We start from the raw sequence: 25,248 nt of genomic DNA, 5'->3' as shown, positions 1-25,248 counted from the left end.
TGGCCACTTCTTGCTCATTCAGTCAGATTAGCATAATGTCATTGCTATAGTAGACTAGTGTGATGTTTTGCTGAATATCCAGATGGTCCACATTTTTTTAGACTGTCTTATAATAGTAGGCAGGAGCGGGGCCGGCTCTGTGGCCCAGTGGTTAAGTTCGCATGCTCCGCTTCGGCTGCCCAGGGTTTCGCTGGTTCGCATCCTGGGTGTGGACATGGCACCACTCATCAGGCCACGTTGAGGCAGTGTCCCACATGCCACAACTAGAAGGACCCACAACTAAAAGTATACAACTATCTACTGGGGGTATTTGGGGAGAAAAAGCAAAAAAAAAAAATAGGAGCGTTATCACAGCCTTGAGGCAAAATTGTAAATATCTACCATTGTCTGTTCCAAGTGAAAGTATCTGGTTCTCTTTAGGGATAGAGATGGAAAAGAGCACATTAGCTAAATCCTGCCCATATGCCACGTGCCTGCGGCCCTGTAAATCTGCTCTATCAAACGAAACCATCCAGTATGGAGGCCACAGTTGGGGCTGCTGCTGGTTTACTGTTATCCCCCAGGATCTATCTGGTTTTTGCAGAGACCAGACTTGTGAGTTAGATGGAGATATGATAGAGAGCATCCTCATATCCCTTAGATTTTTAAGGATGGTATTGATACTTGTCATTCCTCCCAGGGTGCTGTATCGTTTGTCATTTTCTATCTTGGTGAGGGGAGAGGACAGTGTCAAATTAAGAGGCTTCCTCTTGGCCTTCCTCACTGTGGTAGCTCTTACCCCACAGGTCAGCAATCTATTTTGCAGGTTGCGCCAACTACCAAGTGACCACAGGAGGATCCAGGACCCAGTGGACCCGTTAAGCCAGACTTGGACCAGGGCTCCATTTACTGCCTGGCCCCATAGGTCTCACTGTATACATGGACCTGATGACACTTTGGGTTCCTGAGTAACAGCATCAACTCCGTCCCTCTTCTAGAGGTCCCTGAAGTATCTGGGCATTCCCCTTTGCCCACTGTACATTCATCCCTTGGGAGAAGGACAGTAGGAAGCATTGCTGAGTACAGTTTCTGTGCTGTTGCAGAGGCCCTCCTCCTGGGGGCCTACTCTCTCCCAAAATCAGTGGGCGTCTGGAAACGCTCAGGTCCAGAAACTGGGCAAGAGATCTTGAATTTTCACTGGGGCAGCTGTCTGCAGCTTCCTGCTCATGGCTTCCTGATTTCTTTTCACTGTGAGGATTGATCTGGTTCCCATGAGGCTGCCTGTTTATTTTGACCCTCAGGATGCCATGTTCTCACCCATCTCCACTAATTCTGAAAGTCAGGCCCCTGGCCACCCCACCCCTCCAGCCTTCCTACTCCTATGATGATTGTGACCTCTGGCTTTGCTGGCTCAGTGCTACCACCTTCCTCTGTTCTTTGGGGGTCCATGCTTTCCTGTTGCTGTTAGCTCTGGCCAGCTGGGAGGCCAGTCACGAATTTCTCAGAGATGGTGGTGCCCCTCGCACCAGCACAGGCCTGTTGGCCTTGGCAGTGGTGTGTTCTCTGGGTCTCTAGGGAACATCGTCATCTGCTGGGTTTTGGCCCTACATAGTTTTATCCACTCTGCTAGACCCACTTCCTGGAGTCTGTTAATCCTGTCTTCCAATGCTGGCCATAGAAGTCTTGGCAATTCTGACTCACTTAGTGCAGGTTCTTGCTTCTTCCTTGTTCTCGTAGCTGTGCTGTCAACATATTCACATCATCTCGAGGGTTTCTTGCCAGGGTGTTAAAGCCTGTGTCCTAGGAGAGTGTCCCAATTAGGAACACTCCTGTGTGCAAATTTATGTTCTGCCCTCTTGGCCTGGGACCCCAGCATTCTGTCTTGTGCCTACTCTTCTGGCGCATATTGCTGTGTCCTGTACTTTCTCAGAGTGTAGTCCCTTGCCTGCCTTCGCTGACCCAGCACATCTGCCTCCTGGTGTATTGTGACTTCACCCTAGTTATTGACCCTGCAGCCGGGAGAGGAGATGGGGTGCAGGGGTGGCGGCATGGATATATCATGCAGGGCAGAGGTCCCTGTGTTGTCTTAGTGAAAGAAGGGAATTCTTGCTGTTAATAGGAAGGAGTGGCCACTCCTGCAGGCTCCAAGAGTTAAGGGAATCTAGGGATTCAAGATTTCTCAACCCACTTGTCCGTCTCCCAGCCTTCAGGTTCAGGAGTCCATTCTTTGCCTATCAGAGTCGGTCTGTAGCTTTCTGTGCCCTCAAGCTGCAAGAGATGAGTGCTTCCTTGTACACTACTGAGGATGTCTTCTAGCTTTCACACTTACTTTTTAATTGTTGACTAATTTTTCTCAGGGTTTTACATTTTTTTCAGAAGTGTCCAGGAAGCTTAGAAGTATCCCCCCAGTTCCACAGGCCTTCTCAGTACCATTTCCTCGTAGTTCTCAAGCACCTGATTCAGCGCATCAGCTGCTGCGTTCCCTCTCACTGGTACACAATCCCGCTTAGTTGTCGCACTGTTGCCTCGTGCTGTCTGTCTGCACTGCCAGCCAGATATGGAACATTCCCATCAATGAGAAAGCTCTGTTGAACAGCGCTGCCCACCACTCTTGAGAGTTCTTGTGATCATCCACACAGACACCTGCCAGCCTTAAGCATCTGTCGTTTCGTTTAGAATCTCCTTCCTGAAATCTGCATGCATACTATTGCTTTTTGCATACTTCATTAGGAAGACTGTTAGATCTTTATGTGAACACACTAATATTTGGTATTTTCAGTATGTATTTCAGAAATCCTAATGTCCAGTAGACAAGGAGTTTAAACTATGGATGAACTTCTTTTCTGCAAGATTGCGATGCATATGTCTGTAGCCATTTACCTTAGAAAAGAATGCTCAAATGGCCAGTAAGTTTCTTAAGATCCTACAGATCTCATGTAGTCACTAAGCGAGGCAGTGGTAAGTATAATTGAAGATGGTGTTTAGTAATATTTTGTCACATTTGTTTCTCAAGGAGGAAAGCCAGGTATCTGTGACTTCAGTGGATCCAATTTTTCAAGTTCCAATTTCAGAGGCAGTTCAACTGACTACAAATGATGCCATAAAAACCACTCTTCTGGTAGAATTGGACATTTCAGTAAGTTACAAGATTTATTTCTCGGCACAGTTATGTTGTCAAGAAGTGAAGAGACTTGTGTGGTGTTCTAGCCTGTATACTCAGGAAGAAAGAGTCTCTCAGAGGACAGCTGGACCTCTCTTCTGGACCTATCATCTTTTCTCCCCACCTCACACCTGTTTTCTTTTCACTTCAGGGAGGGACTAAAATGAGGAGTGACTGGAGGTGATTCAGCTTGAGAGAATAGTGTTGCTGCCTTACTCATTAAGTCACCAAAGGATAATGGAATCAGAAAAGCATTTTCCATATAAGAAGAGTCCCAGGGAGGAAGCTGTTCACCTGAGGTCAGCCAGCTAGTTGGAGCTCAGACTAGAGTCACATAATGGTTCATATCTCATTCCTTTGAGAATCTGGAAAAAGTCACAGACCCCTCCCCAGAGAAATGATTATATATAAACATTTTGCATACGGTGTCAGGGAGATATGTACTACATCTCTGAATTCCAACCATGAGCCCTTCTCCCACCCGCCATCGAAATCCATTGACCTCAGCTTAAGAAACTGATAATCCTGAAACTTTGGTGCTTGAGTACACCTTCAAAGTCGTGTAGCTTGCCTCTTTATTTTGAAGAAGGTCCTGAGAAGTGAAGTGGGTTATGCTTTCAGAAAAGAGCACATCAAGGTTGTATACGTAGATGTAATTAAACTTCTAATAGAAAAAAAGAAATATGACAGGTGTCAAAACTAGATGGTTTTGTTTACATTCTATGGAGTAGCTCTGTTACTTCTTTTGAACATTTTAATCCATATTGTTAAATATTCTCTGTACACCAAAGCATTTTACTTTTTATTCTGCTGTTGTACACTTTTGTCATGAAGAGGCAAGGGTGGGCTGATTAGTGGGTCCAGTCTGTCTCCCTCCCAGGCTAGGACTGCGAGCAGGTGTAGTCAGACGCCCCTTTCCGGAACCCTGGGCTGCGTTTTGCCTCCGTCTGTCCATAGACGTGCTGTGGGAAGTGGCTCTGCCTCCAGCCTGTGTCTGTTCACAAGCTAGATGGTAGAACGTTTTATGCTCATTAAGGGAAATACAAAGTGTCCTCTCTCACCCCTGTTCCTCTCCAAAGGAAAGAAGAAAGAAAATTGAAAACACTGCCAACAGCCTTAAGTAGTTTCTTTTGCTCATAATGTGTGTGTGCCTGTATGTATGTTTTCATAAGAGGGATGTTTACGTGGGTTATTAAAACACTACCTACTGAGGTCCCTGACTCTGTAGAAAAGAAGGGCTTAATTTCCATTCTACACATAGGCAGCAATGCAGGGCAGAACGCTGGATAACTACGTGATTTCTTTTTCACAGTACTCCTAATAAAAAGTATGTTCAGTTAGTTGGGCTTATTTGTTATTTTTTTACAACTAGCATTGTTTTGTTTCTAATTTGTATATTAAAATGGTCATATAATAAAAACTGTCTTTTTGTTACCCCACAACTAAAAGTCTAACCCATGCGATTTTTTTCTTTCATGTTGGTTCTTCTCTAGAAAACAGATTTTTCCTATCAGCCTGGAGATGCCTTCAACGTGATCTGTCCCAACAATGATTCTGAGGTACAGAACCTCCTACAAAGACTACAACTTGAAGACCGAAGAGAACACCGTGTCCTCTTGCAAATTAAGGCAGACACAAAGAAGAAAGGTACACCCTGAGCTCCTACTTCTTAGGGCATCCTTGGGCCAACAGATCAGAGGTGACAAGCGCGAGTACCTCCCTCCCATCCAAGGCCCTGTGTGGTTGCATGGATGCCCCGAGAGTCGGCCATGTGTCAGTGAGCAGGACAGAGGTGCTCGCTGGTCTTGCTGGCTTCTTAACTTCCACATCAGTTGCACTGAATGGGATGATGAGGGATTCCATGCTTATTGGACACTTAGGGACATTAAAAGTGAATGTAACTGTAGTCTTGGAGAAGCAGATTGGTTAGTGGGCTGGTTTGATAGTTTGCTTTTTGCAGTTAGCATTATTTTGTTTCTAAGTTCCTATGTTAAAATCATCATGCAGTGAAAACTATTGTTATATGAACCTTTATAGAAAGTTGTTTTCCTGTTATGTTTATTTCTCATAGCATGTTTATTCTTATTATGTAAAAAATAATTGTTTTTTCCGTAATTAGAGGAAGTCTTCTTTTATTTATTTGCTTGAATTTTCAAGTGGAGTTCAGACAGTTCTAAAATTCTTTCTGAAATAATATGTAATTTTAGTGGACCACTGCCATCTTTTGGCTTTTTTGTTCCTTGGTTTTGGGAACCAAGGAAAGGAAAGGATAATTTTCCTTTTCTTTGTTTGATGTGCCTAGATTTGATAGATACAGCTAATAGTATAATGCTTTTGAATTTGTAATTATTTTTTTGTAAGGTGGGTTCTGCTGCTGTATTCATTTTGGGGGATTTTTTTGACTGAGTAAACATCGCCACAAATCGTATTACACTTTGATAGCCCTGTAATGTACATTACTACAGTTAATTGTGCTTTCGTTTTCTTCTTCATCTCCTGTGTCATGAACTCCTCCCTGTACCTGCAAAGGCGCATCCTTGCCCCAACATGTACCTGAGGGATGTTCTCTCCAGTTCATTCTTACCTGGTGCCTTGAAATACGAGCAGTTCCTAAAAAGGTATTTTTGTTTCTTCCTTGAGTAAATATTTAAAAGTACAGTCAGCTCCGTGTAGGATTTATTAAGTTTGGTCTTTGACCTTTGCAGGCTTAGAAAATGTGATCTTCATAGCATGTTTTCAAAATCATTCCCAAGAGAGTGTGGTATCTTTATAGGTGTCATTGTCACAGACAAATATTTTTACTTTGTGCTTTTATTGAATTTTGGTTTCTACTGAAAAGAGATTTTTTAGAATAGGGCTTTTTCTTAGACTTCTATTAGACATGAACTTGATGTAGTGCATTAATCGCTGATGAAAGTGACCTGGATGACCTTGTTTATCCAGCTGCACCTTGACACTCTCTAATTGACGACAGGAAGCTATGAAAGTGTGGGCTTTCCTCCCTCCTGCCTCCTCTTTACTGTTAAGATTCCTTTTGTGTAAACCTCTGTAATTATTTCTGGTTAAGTTAGAATTCTTAAAGAAAAACATAAGGGTTTTGGTGGGCATATTGCTATTTGGATGAGTTTGGAGATAGAACAATCCACTAGATGTCAGTATTAGGCCAGGAACTACTGATTCCTCTGTCTCTCCAGCGGCTGGTAATGGGTAAACTTTCCAGGCTGGGCTTTGCCAGACTCGTATCGCCAAAGGGCAGGAATCCTGCTGTTGTTGGGCCGCCCTCCCCGCAGTACAGCTTTCATTAATGTGGTCCAGACCCGCCAACCTGGCCCGCCAAAGTGGGGTGCACTGGACTTAACTACGCCGTGAGGCCGGCCCCTAGAGTTGCTATTTTAAAAGTATTTATAATTTAAAGTTTAGTAGTGTTTGTCAGGTTCTCTACAAACAGTGCAATATTTTCTACTTTAGTACTGTAAATTTTCTATAATTAGAAAGTGAAAAATATTTTAAAGGATTTATAATTGCCACTATTTTAGCCTGTAAGTTAGGAAATTTTGTTGGCTTTGAGAATTTGTGATGGAAAGTGTTCTTATAAACTGTTATCTGACCAGAGATCCAGACAGAGACGCAGGTGCCATTCATTCCAGAGTTTGCCGAGTGCCCGTGCTGTTTGGCTCTGTATCGAGCACTTTAGCTTGTTAGTCTCTGGGTCGTTTAGGCAGGAATTCTTAGCTAAACCCGGGGACACCTGTGACCCCCATGAAAACGGCTGTGTCGTCCATTCGTGACGTGATGGTGCTTGAGCCGTGGAATAGAAAGTAGCAGTCCCCGTGAGCACCTCAGATAGCATTTGACACAAATTACTTGCGGAGGTACTTTGTTCCTAAAGAACCCTTGAGTAATAACAGCTGTATAGGTCGTGTAATGGATAAGCTTAGAAGTGCATTGAAACCAAAAATTGTCATTAGCAAGTTTGATCTTTTGTCCAAGAGTTTGGGCTTGGTTTAGTCTTTGAGAATTGGGATTTGCGACTTTGTTTTGCGTTTATTTCTCAAAGAGGCTGCCTGTACATCAGTGCCCTTGGAGCTCAGGTGATGTTCATATTCTCTTTCCACAATGAATCTGAGGTGACTAAGAGTCCACGTATGGTTCTTGCTGTTCTGGCCCATGCCGTCTCTTCAGCCATTTGTCCCACGTCCATGCTGAACTGCACGTGGTCCCCAGGAGCGCTGTGCCTTTGCCTGCCTCCTGTGCCTTCCCGTAGCCGTGCCATCTGTTTAGCCGCTCTTCGCTTCCCTTCTTTCACGTGGCCAGCCTTCACCTCCGTGTGTGTCCTGGGAAGCCCTGACATCCTGCGCGTGCCCCTGATGGGGCGGTTAGCCTATTGCACACTGATTACTCCTTGACTTCTGTTGCTCTCAGCAGCCTGTCAACCCTTATGGGCAGGCGAGGTGTCATGTTGTCCCCAGTGCCTCACCACCCATTGTCTGTCACATAAAGAGCACTTAATGGTTGTCAGGTGTCAAAGTCTAAGTTGTCATCATCAGCTAAGACAAGAACAAGTATTGTGTCCAGAGATGAAATATTGAGTTATGAGACTTGCTGATTATTCTCACTCAGATGACCTGACATGTTGTTTGAGATCATACTTGAGGCTGATTAGGTCAGTTCGGGATGTAGGGAAAGTGACCAAAAATAGAATGGAAAAGTGGGTTTTCCTAACAGACTGACATTAAAGCAAGTAGCAAATTAAATTCTTTTTTCCTGGCCTAGTGGCTCTCTCACTTTTTCTTGAATAATTGGGCATATCCCCAGGTAGATAATAACCAAATATTCTAACAGCCGTAACCACAGAGCACTTGGTAGTTTGTCTGCTTCCTTTGCTTTGGCCACAGGCATTTTTGCGAGCCCTGGTGGACTACACCAGCAATGGTGCAGAAAAGCGAAGGCTGCAAGAGTTGTGCAGTCGACAAGGAGCGGCCGACTATAACCGTTTCGTAAGAGATGCCCGTGCCAGCTTGTTAGACCTCCTCCTCGCTTTCCCGTCCTGCCAGCCACCCCTCGGTCTCCTGCTCGGTGAGTATGCTCACGGTCACCTGAGTGCCGATGGCGCTGATGTGTGGGCAGCCTCTTGGAGAAAGGACAACGGCTGCTCACGCACCGCAGTCTGGATTCTGTGCTGGCATGTGGGAACATGTCTGAGTGAACTGTGATCAATAAGTAAACATCCTACAGTTGTCTTCAGGGTGCCTTGACTTCTGAACTGCCTTCCAGAAGTTGCAAAGGATCCCTCTTCCAAGGTTCTTTTCTTTCCTTATTTTTAGTTCTACCGTTGTCACTATCATTTTCTTTCTTAATATTAGCCAGTCTGAATTCTCTTGTTTTGCTCAGCATTCAGCATCTTGTCTATTAATTTTGCTATTTTTGAAAAAAGCCAAATTTTATATAAAAACAAGCTTTCCAAGGGGGAAAAACCCTATCTTTTTTGAAGATGATGAACATCCATTTTAATTGATGGAGGTTGATAAAGCGTACACTCTGTGTGCAGGGTACAGAAATGCCCCCATATGGGCAGGTCCATGTTTAGGAATATTCAGGAGCAAAAGGGGTGTCCTCATGTTGTCCCAGTGCAAACCTCAGGGTGCCTCTACGCGTTCAGCTTGGGGAGACCTCCCACAAAACACTCAAATGTAAGTTCGTCATGTTTGTTGTCCCCATTGTCTCTTGGGTCCCCATCCCCCAACAGAAGAGACTTCGGGTCCTCTCTGAGGACCGGCGTCGAGGGAGGGCTTTCAGGGGCAGTCCCAGTAAGGGGTGGAGACCTTTACGAGGCACGAAGACTGTAGGCATTTTATAGGATTTTTAAATCTTTATTTCTTTCCTATGCTTGTAGTTTTGTCATTTCCTCTCTGTGTTCCTGTACTGATACGTAGTAAAGTCCTGAAAGTTTGCCCTTGTCCTCGGTGACTGGAGAACGCATGTGGACTTGTACTGTTAGGCCCCCAAGGCCCCTTTTGCTGCCCGCACAGTTCAGGGCCCTCTCCTTTACAGGTCACTGCCGGCTTTCTTTCCCTCTTTATTTTTTGGTGTCCTGTTATCTTCCCTTTTTCTCAAAAGGGTAAAAAAGTGTTACTAAGTGTTCTTCCTGCCTTGCTGTGTTCACACGGACGCTCCTGCCCTTTTCAGTGGAGTCTTTAGCGCTAACAGAGGGCGTGGGGTCGAGATCAAGCTCATGCAGGGAAGTGCTAAGAAGGCTTCTGACGCTCGCATCCCAGAAGATTAGGTGTCCGTTCTTTTCATGGCATTTCTGTTACCTTTTTTTAACTTTTGTTTATCATGTATTACATAGTTATGTAAAAAAATAAAGGCATTGTGACTTATAAAAATTTAAATTATTTTCTGATTGCTTTAAAAAAACAATATTTATCTAAAGCTTAGTATTACGTTCAACCCTCTATTAAATCTTATTCTGTTATTCATTATGACTCAAAGCCATTTTAGAAATGTCTTCCCAAGTTTTTGCTAGATAACTATTAAAAATATAACATTGAACACAGGAAAATTCAAATTTTTTAGTGGACAATTAGGTTTTCAAATAGTGGTTCCTTGACTTGCTTTTAGAAGAGCACCTACGTGTGTCGAAACCACTGGTTTTCTGGATAATTTGATATTAAAAATGTTCACTACTATACTCCCCTTTTTTTAATTATTATGTAAATATAAGAAGGGAAAATATTTCAAGCCTGAGTATTTCCCATAAGCCTTAAAATAGTGGCCCTTAATCTTTTGGGGGTTATCATCTTATTTAGGATATGAAAACTTTAGATACTTCTCCCCAGAAAGCTACACACGCACATGACTGAAGCCCATTCACGGACCCTGTTCTTATTATCCTTCGGTTTAAAAAAATAGCCTGAGGTAGAAATACTGATTTCAGATTAGGGAAACACAGTATGTCTCGTCTCTAATGTTAGGAATTGGAAAAAAGTATTTAGTGATATTTTACTTAGACATAGTGAATTTATGTATGCTCTAAAATATGATTTTTTTTTTTCAGATTTTATTTTTCCTTTTTCTCCCCAAAGCCCCCTGGTACACAGCTGTATATTTTTAGTTCTGGGTCCCTCTAGTTGTGGCATGTGGGATACCACCTCAGCATGGCTTGATGAGCGGTGTCATGTCTGCACCTGGCATCTGAACCGGCGAAACCCTTGGCCGCTGAAGCAGAGTGCAGGAACTTAACCACTTGGCCAGGGGCTGGTCCCTAAAACATGATTTAAAACTAAACATGTTATTTTGAATATTGAAATAAAACAGGATTCAAATTCAGACCTTGAATTTTTTACCCTTTACATATAACATTGTCAGTAGAAGTGAATTAATAATTGCTTATTTTTTTTTTCTAGAACATGTTCCTAAGCTCCAACCCAGACCATATTCATGTGCAAGGTACTGATACTTATTAACGTAACATATAGCATTTTTCTCCTAAAATAATATAAAACTCCAGCTTCCAAATCCTTAGTAGCTACAGATTCATTCACTGAAAATTTACCCAATTTATGGAACACAGTAGTGGGCATGGTAAGAAATAAAGAAGACCAATCTTAGAGCTCTTGTCCTCCAGGAATTTCATGGAGCATAGAATCATCAGTGGCTCCCCTGGTCCAGAGCCTTGTTCCCGCTTAGGGCAGCACGTCTCCTTTTGGTGTGCCCAGCTGCTTTTCTGGGTGGTGGAGAAGGGCGGGAAGAAGGAGGAAAGTTTGTAGAACTCTTACCTACTTTTTCAGGCAAACAGGTCATTGGAAACTTCCCAGGGTTCTATCACAAAAGGAGGGAGGGGAGCTTTTAAGTAAGTCAGAGAGCTCTTCTGAGGAATTAGAAAGCAGATTAGAGCCCATGAGGAAGTATTTTCTCACTGTAATAATAGAGACTTATATTGGCTGGAGTGTATTAGTCCTAATACAGAATTTAAAAGCACATTTCTGTCTTTGCAGCTCCAGTCTGTTTCACCCAGGGAAGCTTCGTTTCATTTTTAACGTTGTGGAGTTTTTGTCTAACACCGCGACGGTGGTTCTGCGGAAGGGCGTGTGCACGGGCTGGCTGGCCACGCTGGTGGAATCACTTCTTCAGCCACACACGTGTGCGTCCCATGCAAATGGCGGGAGAGCCCTGGCTCCTGAGGTACTGGAGTGTTAGTTTTGGCGTCATCAGAATGGTGCTCTTTGCCTGGATAGAAAAAACAATGTGGTCTCCCCTGCATTCTCCATTTCCGTCAAATTACTCAAAGGAAAATTTATGCCATACTTGAATTTTAAAATCTCTGTTGGAAAGTCAGGAGAACCTTATACTCACTATGAAATAGTCCATGTAATTCCTAAATGTGTAAAGCATGACTTGTATATAATGCAGTCTTTTTCTCCTCACTTGTCACATTCGTAGAAGACCTTTTCTGTTAGTATTCTTGGTAGATTGGCACTGGGCCGGGTGGAAGGAGTCAAGTAAATATTGAAGGCTGGTGTTGAGGGACAGCCGCATGCTGTGGATAGTCTGTATCTTGTGTCCCAAATAAGTGGTTTTAAATTAGCAATGTTGTGTCCTTTGATTTTGGGTAGTGGGATTTTCCCCTGCTCCTATTTCTCCCCTTTATGTCATAGCCATTGTGTGTAGAATCCGAATTAGAGCCATTAGTGAGAAGACATTACGAGGAGGAATCTCTTTTAAAACACGTAGGAGAAGAGTGTTATTTGATTTTCTGAATACACTGTAGACACATTGACATCTGGACTTAGTGCCATCGATTGTATTTTGATACAGCGCTCAGCAGAATGTCGTTCAAGGCCGCGTGCATAGGGAACAATTTAAGGTTGTCCCTCTTCACCCAGAAGGATGGTTGAATTAAAAAAAAAAAAAAGAACTCAGGCTTTATCATGGTGCCAGGACCATGGTATTGAAGAAATGAGCATGTCACTTGTGGCGTTTTCTCATGACCAGTTTGGTTGCTATAAGTACCTGGAGCTGAAAAGTGCGTGGACCTGAGGGGGAATTAAGATTTCTGATATACACTTGAGGGCGCTTAAGGGAAGACTGCTGCTGAAATTGTGCTTTAACTTGATATTTTCCCAATCTGCTGCCTGGAACAGACGTGCTTTACAGCGTGTGTCCATCCTCTCCACACTCCAAACTCCTAGATTCATTATACATCAAAAAAATACTGAGAAGCTGAGAAACTATTCCTTTTTTGAAAGAAATATTATAGTACTGACATACACGTATTATGTCATTTCAAGATTGTATAAAAATGGCGATGATCTCCAGAAAGTTAAAAAAAAATACGTCCAGGGGCTGGCCCAGTGCTAGTGGTTAAGTTTGCACGCTCCGCTTTGGTGGCCCAGAGTTCATAGGTTCAGATCCTGGGTGTGGACCTAGCAACGCTCATCAAGCCATGCTGAGGTGACCTCCCACATAGAAAACTAGAAGGACCTATAACTAGGATATACAGCTATGTACTGGGGCTTTGGGAAGGAAAAGAAAAAAAAAAAGTAAGCTTGGCAACAGATGTTAGCTCAGGGCCAATCTTCCTCACCAAAAAAAAAAAAAAAAATCCATAATATATCACAAACAGTGTAGGTACCTGTCACATATTCTTTCTTTCCTCCCTCCCACTCTTTTTTCTCTCTTTCCTTCCCTATTGTAACAGATTTTTATTTACTACTCGGTATTCAGGCACTTGAGGTACAGATATAAAGGATACAATTTAAAACTATGTAAATTTCCTGGTACTTAGTAGTACCATAGTTTATTAGGAAGTATGGAGAATGTTGTTGTTGACTTGATCCACCACACACCCTCCCCCAGCTGGTAGATACTGTTTCAGAGACCCACTTCAACAGGAGGAGTAGACTTCTCCCATTGATGTTTAGCTTGTCCATGTGACCACCTTTGGCCAGTGAAGCGTGAGCAGACAGGGTGCAGGCCATGTCTGAGCAGGAGCGCCGAACCTGGTGGGGCTGTGCGGCTTGTCTGGCTCTTTCCCTCTGACGTAAGCACAGGATGATCCAGGTCGGGGATGCTCCTTGGGCCTGGACCCAAGTGAAGGAGATCCCTCGAGCAGAGCTCCAGCCTACCTGGCAGCCTTTAAGGCGAGCCAGAGTAAGTGTTTGGGTTGTTAGACATTTGAGATTTCCTGCAGCAAGAGCTGACGAACGTTCTAGTCTCCTTGCTATCCCCTGAGCACAGGAAGTGTGCTCTTGTCTCAGGTCTCTACACTGCTCCTCTCTGCCAGGTACACTCTCCCGCACGGCTGCTGGTTTTCTTCAGCTCTCCGTCGTAGCTCTCCTCACAGAGGCCTTCTCCACATTGAGTCTAAATCAGCAGTTTCCTGATCCTGCTTTACCTGGCCTCATGGCGCTTATTGTTACCCATCATTCCACATTTATTGTCCTTTCCTCCACTAGAATGTAAGTCCTGTGAAGACGGGGATTGGCTTTTGTTCATTTCTCTAGCCCTGGTCTTTGTCGTAGTGAGTGCCTCCAATAAAATTGTTAAATGAATGAACTGAGTGACTAAGGCCAATGTAATACCTTGATTCCGCAAGGAGAGCAGTCATTTGACACGGCTCTGCCGATTCTTCATTTAGAAGCGTGGTGTTCATCTTGTCGGGGAACTTCATACGATTCCCCTTGAAGTAAGGTTAAATGTACACAAGTATGCCAGCGTGGGGTATACAACAGAGTCCTGTCGTGCTTAACGCTCAGTATCCCTCAGTATAACTCACGCATAGGACAAAATGAAACTGGGAGTGAAATGGATTTTCAAATTGATTCCTTGTAAGTACCCTGACACTTGATTTAGAAGAAAAATCTGCAATTTTAGCAAAAAAGATTTTGTTTACCTGTTGGTATCACTTATTCTCCTAGTTTTGCACAAACACAGATAACACTGGACCCACAATAACAAATACAGCACAATTCCATAGCATCTTTGGAGCCTAATTTTCTTTCAGTCACCTGATTTTCACTTAAAACTTTTCACCCCATCTTATTGTTAATCATCCTTGCTCCTTTATGTGAGACATGAAGAATCATGTCTTCATTTTTTTGTGCGTTTCTCCATAATCTGTATAATGAGTCGCCTACTAGGAAGCAGATCTTACTCGTGGGCCTAAAAAAATAACTTGGTTTTATTAATGTTCTGCCTCAGAAATATCATGCTTGTCATTTTTAAAACACCTTTGATTTGGATGGAAGAGAAAAATTTGCAAGACAGACTTGTTTATTTCTCTGTAGTGACAAATGTATTCATGGTTTTAATAAAATTTAATGCTGCTATTTAATTTCATGATGCTTCTTTGGGAGGAATTTGCACCTGCTGATTGCTTTAGCAAAGATCATCTTGGTTATATGCTTTTGTCTAGGTTTTCTTTAGGACTTATGACCGTTGGTTTTATATTCCAGATATCCATCTCTCCTCGAACAACAAATTGTTTCCACTTACCAAATGACCCGTCAGTCCCCATCGTAATGGTGGGTCCTGGGACCGGCATAGCGCCCTTCATTGGTTTCCTCCAGCACAGGTGTGTGCTTCTTTGGCTGGTGAGAAAATGTATCTCTTGTCATCTTGGGTGGAAATATAATAGCTTTTTTGTTTCTTCTATGGTTTTTAGGATATTGGACTTTGGTTGTAAAATTTTATTTAAAAAATTGATTATCAAATGTGTGACAGCGTAACATAATTTGTCACCATGGGAAAAGTAAATACGCTATCTTCTAGAGATTTTGCTTTGTACTGGAACTTCCCTTTGTACCGCAGCACTTTCTTCCTTTATTCCCCCAGGTGTGCTATAGTTTGTAGCATGTGTGGTTCAGGCTCACCTTTGTCCTGTGATGATGTGCAGGCTGTGGCGTCTGTTCCTTAACTGGATAAACTCAGGAGTAACGGAGATCTAGTGTACCAACAGTTTCTCAGTTAAACCCCAAACGTCAGTAATTTTCAACAGAATGATATTAACAGTGTAACTTTGTATCAGAATAGAACTATTTGATATAAAATAAAGAAAATTGCGCCTTTCTCCCTGTTTGTGAAGTAATAAACAATTCTTGTGTACTGTTCCCCAGATAACGGAATAATATCCTTTGGACAATGTCTTTTTGTTGTTTTAGTTTCAGTTTTTTTCCTTAAGAAAGCAAAAGGTAATGGCAGACATTACCCATTGATGTGTCCATCATGCAGAAACACTGCACTGCGGCAGGTCTTTCTACCTTCTAAAGCCCTCTGCCACTTTTTTTTATATTAATTGAGCGTTAATCTTCCTCATATTTAATGTAGAAATTAGTCTAGGTCTCACAATGTGATGTTTTGAGTGGTCCTCGTTGTAGAGATGTCATGTGGAGCTCATGGCTGTCTGCAGCCGGTAGCTATGCTTCCTCATTGTAGTGTCTGCTGGAGTGCACATGGCGCCCTGTGGAGAGTAAAATGTTAATTCAGTGAGTGAACTTTCAAGGACTGCGAAGATGGATTTTACAGATCTGTCTGCGTTTGTTGGTGGTATTTCCTGACCAAAGAGAGAGAATGGTTTTACGTATTTTTGCTATCTAGCTTCTCAACTTTCTTTTTCACTTAGGGAGAAACTCCAAGAACAGCACCCAGATGGACACTTCGGAGCGATGTGGTTGTTTTTTGGCTGCAGATATAAGGATCGGGATTATTTGTTCAGGTACTATACACTTCTAGTATTCTAAGACTCAACCATGGGTATACAATTCTAATTTCAGACTTTTTCAAGTCTGAATTACAAACCTGGCAGTGACCTATTGTATATTGTATTTCAGAGAAGAGCTCAGACGTTTCCATAAGCTTGGAATCCTAACTCACCTGAAGGTTTCCTTCTCAAGAGATGCTTCTGCTGGGGAGGAGGAAGCCCCAGCAAAGTATGTGCAGGACAACATCCGGCTTCACAGCAAGCAAGTGGCAAGAGTGCTTCTTCAGGAGAACGGATGCATTTATGTGTGTGGGTAAGTGGCCGTCGCACTCACGTGCTGGGTAGTGGAGTGCAGTCGATGATGTTAAAGAAACAAGGGACTGGTCGCTTTCTAAACTAGGCATACAGGGATCAGAGGCTTGATTCTTAAGTATAGGAATAGACATGCACATTCTAAAATGATTTTATAACATATGTTTAACAGCCCAGAAGTTGTCATTATCAGGGAGCCAGCCATGAAAACTAGTTCTTGCATTGCGGAGTGCTCTGCCGCATGGTAAATACATGTTTCTCGCTTCTAAACATTGCATTCTGTAAGAAGCTACTCATTTAACTTGAAATCTCAGGATTGATTTTGTTGTATCCAAGAATATGTGATTTGTGCAGTTAAAGTGGCTAAGGAAAAGCACTCTGGTTTTGACTCTGAGAATGTGGATGCTAGGTTCCTTTTTCTTCAAGGTGTAATTTGTAATGTCAAAGTTGACATAAGGCAGGAGTCATTCCTATGTTATCTACTTTCTGAGGCAACATCTGTTATAGAAACACAGAATTGCCATAGAAAATAAAAATTTTAAAACTTGCCTACTGGTTTTAATGAAATGCCAAAAAAAATTTGCTAAAATAAAAGGGAATTTTGAAGTAATAAATTGCTCTTTTTTATCGTAACACGTTCCTAACATTGACATTTGACACCTTCTCTAAGTCACATAGTCAGGTTCTTTTTTTTTTTTTTTTGAGGAAGATTAGCCCTGAGCTAACATCTGCTGCCAATCCTCCTGTTTTTTGCTGAGGAAGACTGGCCCTGAGCTGAGGTCCATGCCCATCTTCCTCTACTTTATATGTGGGACACCAGCCACAGCATGGCTTGACAAGAGGTGCGTAGGTCTGAACCAGTGAACCCTGGGCCGCTTAAGTGGAACGTGTGAACTTAACTGCTGCACCACTGGGCCGGCCCCCCCCTTTTTTTTTTAAACTGTGATAGGAAGAAATACTGGCATAGTGACTTAGAGTACATACAAATATAATTAAAACAAGTTTCATAAAACAAAACTTAGCTTTCCTATTTTTATGGCACATTCTGATAATTTCTATTTTGTCTCATTGTTTAAAAAAAAACCTAGCTGTGGCAACTAAGTTGATTTCATGACCCGTTAATGGATTTTGACTCTCACTTGAAAAACACTTATTTCAGTTGATAAAGGGCAGAGATTCCAGACGTGTGTTGGCTTACATTTTCGTTTAGCTTTTAATGCAGCATTTGCCCTTCATTCAGTTTGTGGAGGGCAGTGCTGTCAATGGTCACATGCAGGCTCAAGTTGTAGATCCCCTCTAAATCACAGAGGCAGCGTCAGCTGTACAATCTGAATAAGCAGTCGTTGAGCACTTGGAGGATACCCCAGACGCCCACACTGGGCAAACCTTACCCCAGACTGAGCTCTTCACAGTCCCTGCCGCTTTACTTTCACGTCGGTGTAGTGGTGTTTGATAGCATTTGCAACGGTGATCGGAGGTGAGGGCTCCGAATGAAACCCCGTGGCCCCTAACGTGGACCCGCCCCTCAGGGAGGCAGGATCAGACAAAGGAGACTGAGAAGGAACAGCCAGTGAAGAAGGAGCAAACTTGTCCCTAAGGCCAGGGACACTGTCCCAGCATGGGGGCTTGTGCTGCTGATAGTCAGTTAAGGAGACTGGCAACCACTGTGACGTGGGAGGGACTGTGGGTGGAAGCTCCATGGGAGTGGTTGAGGGGAGAGCATGTTGAGAAAGTTAAGATGGTCACTATAGACAACTTTTTCAAGAAATTTTACTGTACGGGGCCAGGACGATTCAGTTGCTGACATATTCGAGTCCTGTTTGATACTTTTAGTCATTCAACAAACATTTGAGTGGCTACTGAGTGCTTTGGCACTGTTCAGATGTTGAGAGCTAGGAGGAAAGATGAGATACACTCCCTAGCCCCAAACAGCTTACTGCCTGGTGGGATAGCCACCTCAGCAGATGTTGACAATATAGCAGCTGCTGACAGGGGCCTGTGGGAGCACACAGGCAGGCACCTCACCCTGACCTGGAAGTGGAAAGGGTGAAGACAAGGCAAAGGGCCACGCACACAGTAAGTTCTCAGTGTGTCTGTTAATAGTTGTGCGTATATGCGTTGTGTGTGTATGGAGGCTTACAAGTGTAACAGAGCTTGTTGCCTTCAGGAATGAAGTCCTACTCTGTGTCTTGAGAAAGAAGGAAAGGAATGAGAGAGATGAGCAGAAGCCAGATCATGAGGTCCTTAGACACTTACTAAAGATTTAGGCTGCTCCCGGACATGGACGCCCTTGAAGGATGTTAAGCTGTGAACGATGTGGGCAGCTTTGCGTGTTAGGATGGACGCTGGGTGAAGGCCTGGGGCTCAGGAGGGGTGATGGGTGACTGAGGCTCGGGCGCCTGTTGGGACTCTTTCTGGAGGAATGGAGGGGGGATTAAGGTGTAGTGATACTGGAGTCAACGGCAGTTAGCTGGGTGAACTAAGGAGGATTTGGTAAAATTCCTGTTTCTTAAACACTGATGCTATTCTTTTTTCTAGAGATGCTAAGAATATGGCCAAGGATGTAAATGATACCCTCGTGGAAATCATAAGCAAAGAGGCTGGAGTTGAAAAACTAGAAGCAATGAAAACATTGGCTACTTTAAAAGAAGAAAAGCGGTATCTTCAGGATATTTGGTCATAAAATGAGAAAAATAAAGGAAGAGAATTAAGCTTTTTTGGCCAAAAGTACCCAAAGACAATTTTACCAAAGCTGAGGCTTCAATTTTTAAAATTAAAATGTTTTGTAGCATTTCTTGGAGGAGGAAGGGTGGGGAGTGGGTCACTTAACAGTGTCGCAAACTTCCGGTGCGGCTTTCCACATCTGCCCGTCCGCAGACCGCCCTGTCGCTCGGGGCCCTGAGCTGAAAGGCAGCCCTCACGCCTCCACCAGCACCTGCCAGGGCCCCTTTCCACCCTGGAGAGCCCCGAGTAGTCCACGGGGATCTGTATCTGTATCTGTATCTGTGCGTGCGAGCGCCTCCCAGTCCGGGATGCGGGCACTAGAATGGACTGGGTAGAGAGCTCAAGCTTGGGAACTTAGCTTGCCAATTTTTTTTAATAATGTAAAAACAGTTTTCTATATGAAATATGCCATAAAGAATATTCATATTAATGTATTTAAATGACACATGTACAGCATATCTGATGATATGTTTATATAACTTTATCAAATGGTTATTTATTACCAAACTATATTTCTGATAAAATATTTTAAGGTAATACTTTCAGGGATTTCTTTTTATGATGCTAGAAATGTGAAATATATTTTGAAATTCTACTTTGACATATGATCTATTTATCACAATTACTTTTTAATAGTACAATTCCAGAATTTAGGGCAATTTGCATTCGGTTTACAGTTGCGAGCAAGTGTATATTTTAGTAAAGCTACAGCCTTTCTCTACCTCCCCCTCCCCTACGAGTCCTTTCATTTCTGCTCCTTTTGGCATACTTTTAAGTTTTTCCACATAATTTATCTTACCTCCGTGATATCACTCAAGCTGTATCCTAGACTTAAAATACCTACTTAAATTAATATCCTTGCAGTTTTTAAATTCCTACTATGGTCTGAATTTTTATGTCCCCAAATTCCTATGTTCAGATTCTAACCTCCAGTATGTTGGTGTTAGGAGGTGGGGCTTTGGGAGGTGACTGGGTCATAGGGTGGGGCCCTCGGGAATAGGGTGGTGCCCCTGTAAGAGAGACTGCACACAGTTCTCCAGCCCCTTTCACAGTGAGAGGTCAGCCGTCTGTAGCCCAGAAGAGGCCTTCGCCAGAACCCAGCCACGCTGCCATGCTGGTCTTGGACTTGGAGCTTCCAGAACTGGGAGAAAGAAATTTCTCTTGTTTATAAGCCACTCAGTGTCTGGTATTTTGTTACAGCAGCCTGAACAGACTAAGGCAATTCCCAGTGACAAATTCTCTCTTAAAACTTGTCAAAACAGAAAACAAAATGTAAAGGGGTGTGATTTTTCTCCTAGGCTCTGTTATATATAGGTCTTTTATTAAAGAGATTGGTATTTAAAATACCAATCTCTTTGTGGCCATTTTGAAAAATAAAGATCTGAAGGAAATATAATCTTAAGATTTGGTAAGGCTTTATGGCTGTTTATTATATTATTCTCTGATCTCATATTTCATATATTTTATAATAGAAACAAATCTAAAAAAACGAAAGGCATTATAAAGCATATCAAGCAAATGCTATATTACATACAAGATTTTATGCATATGTTGTATGTATCAGCCAAAGTAGACTTGAGGTGAGAAGAACAATACTCCTTACTGATAACTATAAAAAGATAGGACAGTCAAGAACTTGTGCCCACCCACCAATATTGTCTGTAAATCCGTGACCCCAGAGCTGATAGATCCATAAAAAGAAACTCACAAATAATCCTAGTGGGCACTGACCTAAAGCAGCTTGTTTACGTACAACATGCAGGGTATTTCTGTTAGGTTTTCTTAGACACCAACTCAGTATTGGGTGAGTAGTGATCAGCTGCCCCCTCACTGCCTTGCCAGCAAATGACAGTGAAAATAGATCTCAGTCCAGATTCTGCAACTCAGATATTTATTAAACAAAAATTTATTAGCAATCAGGCACAAAACAGTTCTTACAACATATTTTGTAAGCTTAAAAAGTTCAGCTCTCTGTAGGTGGCCCAGCCACATCTTGCATAAGAAGTTTCATATCTTGTGTGAAAAGTTTATTCAGGGTGGTTGTGAGTGTTCCAGGGGCAAGATTTTGTTCCCCTTATCGCCGTGAGCTGTTCTCCGACCCTATGGCTGGACACAGTGCTATTTCAGGGTTAAGCTCAGCCACCACCCCGAGGGCTTTGCCGGGTCAAGTCTTTGACCTTGTTCAGATAGGGATCGGGAATCCCTCTGAATTATTCTATCCAAACGCCATCATATCTTGAACAACACTAATTTTATCGGTAAGAAACCATTTTCTAACCTTTGTTACTCTAATAAGCCACTACCGGACCCATTATTTTCAGTAACATAGTGCTGCTCAGTGATGAAATTAAGAGCTTGTGGTGGCTATCTGCATGGTGGTTTTCCTCATTAGAAGGCTGACTGCACCTGGAAGGTTCTTTACTCTGCAGCACGCCTACGTATCTATGCTGAAGTACTCTAGAATCTGAACTACACCATAATACTGGGGCACTGATCCTTAGTCATAAACTATCAGGTAAAAAGATACAAGAACTGGAACTTCACAGTTAGCAAACTAGGTGATGAATATGCTGCCTCCAACAAACTGGGCACCCACATTGGTTTCAAATACACTTGAAACGGTTTTTAGAATTGACCATGAGCTACACCATAAGTGAAAACTCAACAGATTGCAGGAAATAAGCCATCATTCTTTGACCCTAACAGAGAGCAACTCACAGAGGCCACCATGAAGAATTTTAAACACGTGCAAATGATTCATAGCATAAGGAGGAAATAAGTACGGATTATAGAATATTTAGGACTGATTTAAAGTACTAAATGTACACATGGGGTGCAGCCAAAAAAGTACCCAGAAAGAAATTTCATTCACCCATCTCACAGATCTTTGGGTACCTACTTTGCTCAAAGTTCTGTGGATCCAGCAGTGAATAAAATAAATACACCTCTGATAAATATCAATTATATTGTGTCTGAGAAGGTGATAAAGGCTATGGAAAAAGACAAATCAGGCTAAAGGAGATTTGCTATGTAGTGTTGGAGGGGCTTGGCAACTTCACACAGTCAGAGGAAGTCTCCCTGGGAAGGGAAGGACTTGAAGGAGCCGCCATTGTGGATACCTTCAGGCAGAGGGGCAGTCAGTACAAGGGCCTGTGGTAGGAGTGTCTGGATGTGGGAGGAACAGAAAGAAATGGGGAGTCTGATGCATTGCCTGGAGGCCATCCCTCTTAGATCTTGGCTTTTAGTCTGAGGAACTAAAAAGCCTTTTGATCAGAGTAACATGATATGGCTTACGTTCTAAAGGACTTACCCTGGCTGTTGTGGTTAAGACTGAATTGAAGGGACCAAGGGTTGAAGCAGGGAAATCACTTAGCTGACCTGATACAAGGGTCACATCACCTAATCAGACTCACAAGAGTCAGAACTCTTAACCAGTATCAAGCTTTACTCATATCAAGGGTGCAGGTAATTTCAGGACACAGGCGAAGTGTGGAGAAATCAAGGACTCCCTGTAGCACTCCCCAGGTCCTTCCGTGCTGCCTTAGTTCCTTGCTGACTGAGATTTAATATGGTGCATCTGTTGCATGTGGGGCATCACTTACACAGAAGGAGCTATTTAGGTCATGGAATGTCTCCATTTTATATGCCAAAAATCACACAGCTAATGTGACATTTTCCAGAGAGCCATGCCCCGTAAGTCTGTACATCCTAGGTTTATTTAGGGTGAGTGCCATAGACACACCAAGTGCGTCTTGCCAAAAGTATTTGGTAATTATATTAAGGGTAATTGTACTAAGTACATAAAAAAAAGATTATTAAGTAAACCCACATACGCTGTTTAGAAGAGATACACTTTAAGTTTGAAAGTTTGGAAAAGGATATATCATGCAAACAAAAAGAAGGCAGATGTAGTCTAATAAGAAAAGAAGTCTTAAAGCAAGAACTATTACTAGAGAGAGAGATTTCTATAGTAATTAGAGAGTCAATTGATGAGGAAGACATGAAAATTCTAAATATATGTACACAATAACAAAGCTTCAAAATGTATAAAACAAAAATTGTCAGAACTAAAATCATCAGAAAAGACAAATCCAAAGTCAGAGTTGGAAAATGTAAGATAACGCTCTTAGTAGCAGAAAGAACAAGCAGACAAAATAGCATTTAAAATAGTTGTAATTCTAACTGGACCTAATCGACATATAGAACACTAACACCAACAACTTCAAAACAAATTCTCCTCTGATTTACACTGAACATTTAAAAGGACAGAAACCATACAACAGATTTTCTGAGAATTAAACCTGAAGCTAATGACTAAATGAAGGTAGACTAACGCCTAAATATTTGGAAAACAAGCAATGCAGAACATAGCCCATGAGTTAAAGAAACTAGAAAATTAGAAAATATTTTGACGAAGAAAAAAAGGACATGCCAAAATCTATAGTATGCTGCTAAATCAGCGCTCTTTGAAATTTATGGGTCTAAATTCCTATAAAATAAAAGAGCTTGAAAGTCAATGATCCAAGCTCCTCCAATACTGGGAAGTTAGAAAAGGATCAGTAAATTAAACACCTAAACATAGAAGGATGTGGTAAAGATGAGAGAAGAATTCAATGAAATAGAAGGAAAAAACCCACCAATGTATAATAGAGAAAACCAGCAAAGCAAAAATTAATATTTCCCCCAGCTTTACTGAGGTATAATTAACAAATAAAATTGTATATATTTAAAATGTACAATGTGATGATTTGATACACATATACTTTGTGAAATTACCACAATCAGGTTAATTAACACATCCATCACCTGTCATAGTTACCATTTGTGTGTGTGTGATAAGAATGCTTAAGATATATTCTCTTTTTCAGGTGGTGCATTTGCCTAATGCATGTGGACAGATTCATCGAAGTGAAAACTGATAATATTTTCAATATTTGAATGGATATAAGTTTTCCTCAGTTGGAAAGGAACATTAACTCAAACACTAATAAAAGCAGCATTACTTATACTAACGTTAAATCAATTCTTCTAGGCTTCTAGGCTTTCATTTTATGTTTTATTTAATGCTAACATTTTTCTTTTTAAATGTGGTTGGTTGACATTTCACGGAAATGCAAATACTACTTTTGACATCCATTAAATTTTCGTGTCTAGAGGTTCAGATGTGTTTTCTTAGATTAGGACAATTCTTATTTTTAAAAGTATTCTTTCAGTGTGAGCTAAACTAGAGTTGGCTGAAGTAGATTGAAAGCATTTTATGGCGTCTCTCTTCAGCATTTACTATATTGGGCGTGTGTGTGTGTAACCCACCATTCTAAGGAGTGGCATGGTCAGAGGATAAACCCAGTTCAAAACTCGGGGCTTCCTTGGTGTGCCCACTTCTACCATGCTCCTCTTCAAGGAGTCAAGAGTGTCCATCAACTCCTTTGTGTGCAGTGCAGCATCAGAAAACATTTCCGGGCCTCGTGGAGTCATCGCTGACATTCTGTGAGATGTGTGTCAGTATTTTTGGTGTGCAAATGAGGAGGTGAGGGCTAAGAAGGTTTAACTGCTCCATAAAGTCACACGCCTTATTTTTCTTCTAAAGGAGTGTCTGGGTTATTCTTGGGTGGGTCTTTGTTATTCTTTGTAAATTTTCAAATCAGCTTTTCAAGTTCATCAAAACACCCTGATGAGATTTTTAAATCAGAATTGCCTTGAATAGATTTTGGGAGGGTTGAAATCTTTGCCATATTGTGGCTTGCTACTGTGAAAATGGCATTGCTCTCCATTTGGTTAAATTTTTTGTAATGTACCTCAATAAATTTTTGTAATTTTGTTACCAAGTACAAACACAGGTTCGTTATCCAATGCGCGGGAGGGCCAAATCACCGAAACATCAGGCTTGTGGGAAGAAAAGAAGTTTGTTATCAAAAGGCAGCCAGAGGAGGACTGTCGGTGTCACAATCCAATGTACACATCAGGATAGATGTGGAGAGGGCTGATGGCCACTCTGAGTTTATTATAACCAGCATTTCAATATATACATAGCTTACATCTGTTAAACATACACAGGTATTCTGGATGAAGTAATTAGCAAATGCCAAGAATTCTTAGTGATTTCTCAAGGAGCCCTCGCTCGGCATCTGTTTTGATATTATCATGTTATTGCTGTGCTCATATATTTTTATCTCGGAGCAGGCAATGTCTCCTGGGCAACGGTCCCTCCTGCTCCCGATATTGATATCGTGTCTCCATGTGTGCCCCCAGGCGACCGCGCCTGTCTTAGGTTGCCCCACCCTTGAGGTCTTCCCCGTCATTGGCTGACTGGCCTTCTCACCTCTGGGTCACAGTTTGTTGGTAAGCCTTTTCCAGTGATTATTAACCCTTCCTG

General features: G+C 42.1%; 1 protein-coding gene across 3 annotated transcripts in view; it reads left to right on the top strand.

Moving 5' to 3' along the window:
- MTRR (5-methyltetrahydrofolate-homocysteine methyltransferase reductase) overlaps nucleotides 1-20,277 on the top strand; it is a 30,334-nt gene extending 10,057 nt beyond the window's left edge. For 2 of the 3 annotated variants that reach the window (XM_005604352.4, XM_023625860.2), the window contains exons 6-15: nucleotides 2,993-3,115; nucleotides 4,633-4,786; nucleotides 5,669-5,757; nucleotides 8,035-8,215; nucleotides 10,546-10,588; nucleotides 11,137-11,323; nucleotides 14,596-14,714; nucleotides 15,762-15,854; nucleotides 15,970-16,152; nucleotides 18,690-20,277. In XM_005604352.4, the coding sequence (XP_005604409.2) occupies nucleotides 2,993-3,115; nucleotides 4,633-4,786; nucleotides 5,669-5,757; nucleotides 8,035-8,215; nucleotides 10,546-10,588; nucleotides 11,137-11,323; nucleotides 14,596-14,714; nucleotides 15,762-15,854; nucleotides 15,970-16,152; nucleotides 18,690-18,834 (1,317 nt within the window). In that variant the 3' untranslated portion in view covers nucleotides 18,835-20,277. Of the gene's footprint in view, nucleotides 1-2,992; nucleotides 3,116-4,632; nucleotides 4,787-5,668; nucleotides 5,758-8,034; nucleotides 8,216-10,545; nucleotides 10,589-11,136; nucleotides 11,324-14,595; nucleotides 14,715-15,761; nucleotides 15,855-15,969; nucleotides 16,153-16,860; nucleotides 16,994-18,689 lie in introns of all 3 variants that reach the window. The other variant, XR_011430275.1, reaches the window with a different exon arrangement.
- Nucleotides 20,278-25,248: the final 4,971 nt, after the last annotated feature.

This window comes from Equus caballus, chromosome 21 (assembly GCF_041296265.1).
Source record: "Equus caballus isolate H_3958 breed thoroughbred chromosome 21, TB-T2T, whole genome shotgun sequence".
Classification (NCBI taxonomy): Eukaryota; Metazoa; Chordata; class Mammalia; order Perissodactyla; family Equidae; genus Equus; species Equus caballus.
This window is presented reverse-complemented; position numbering and strand designations above follow the sequence as displayed.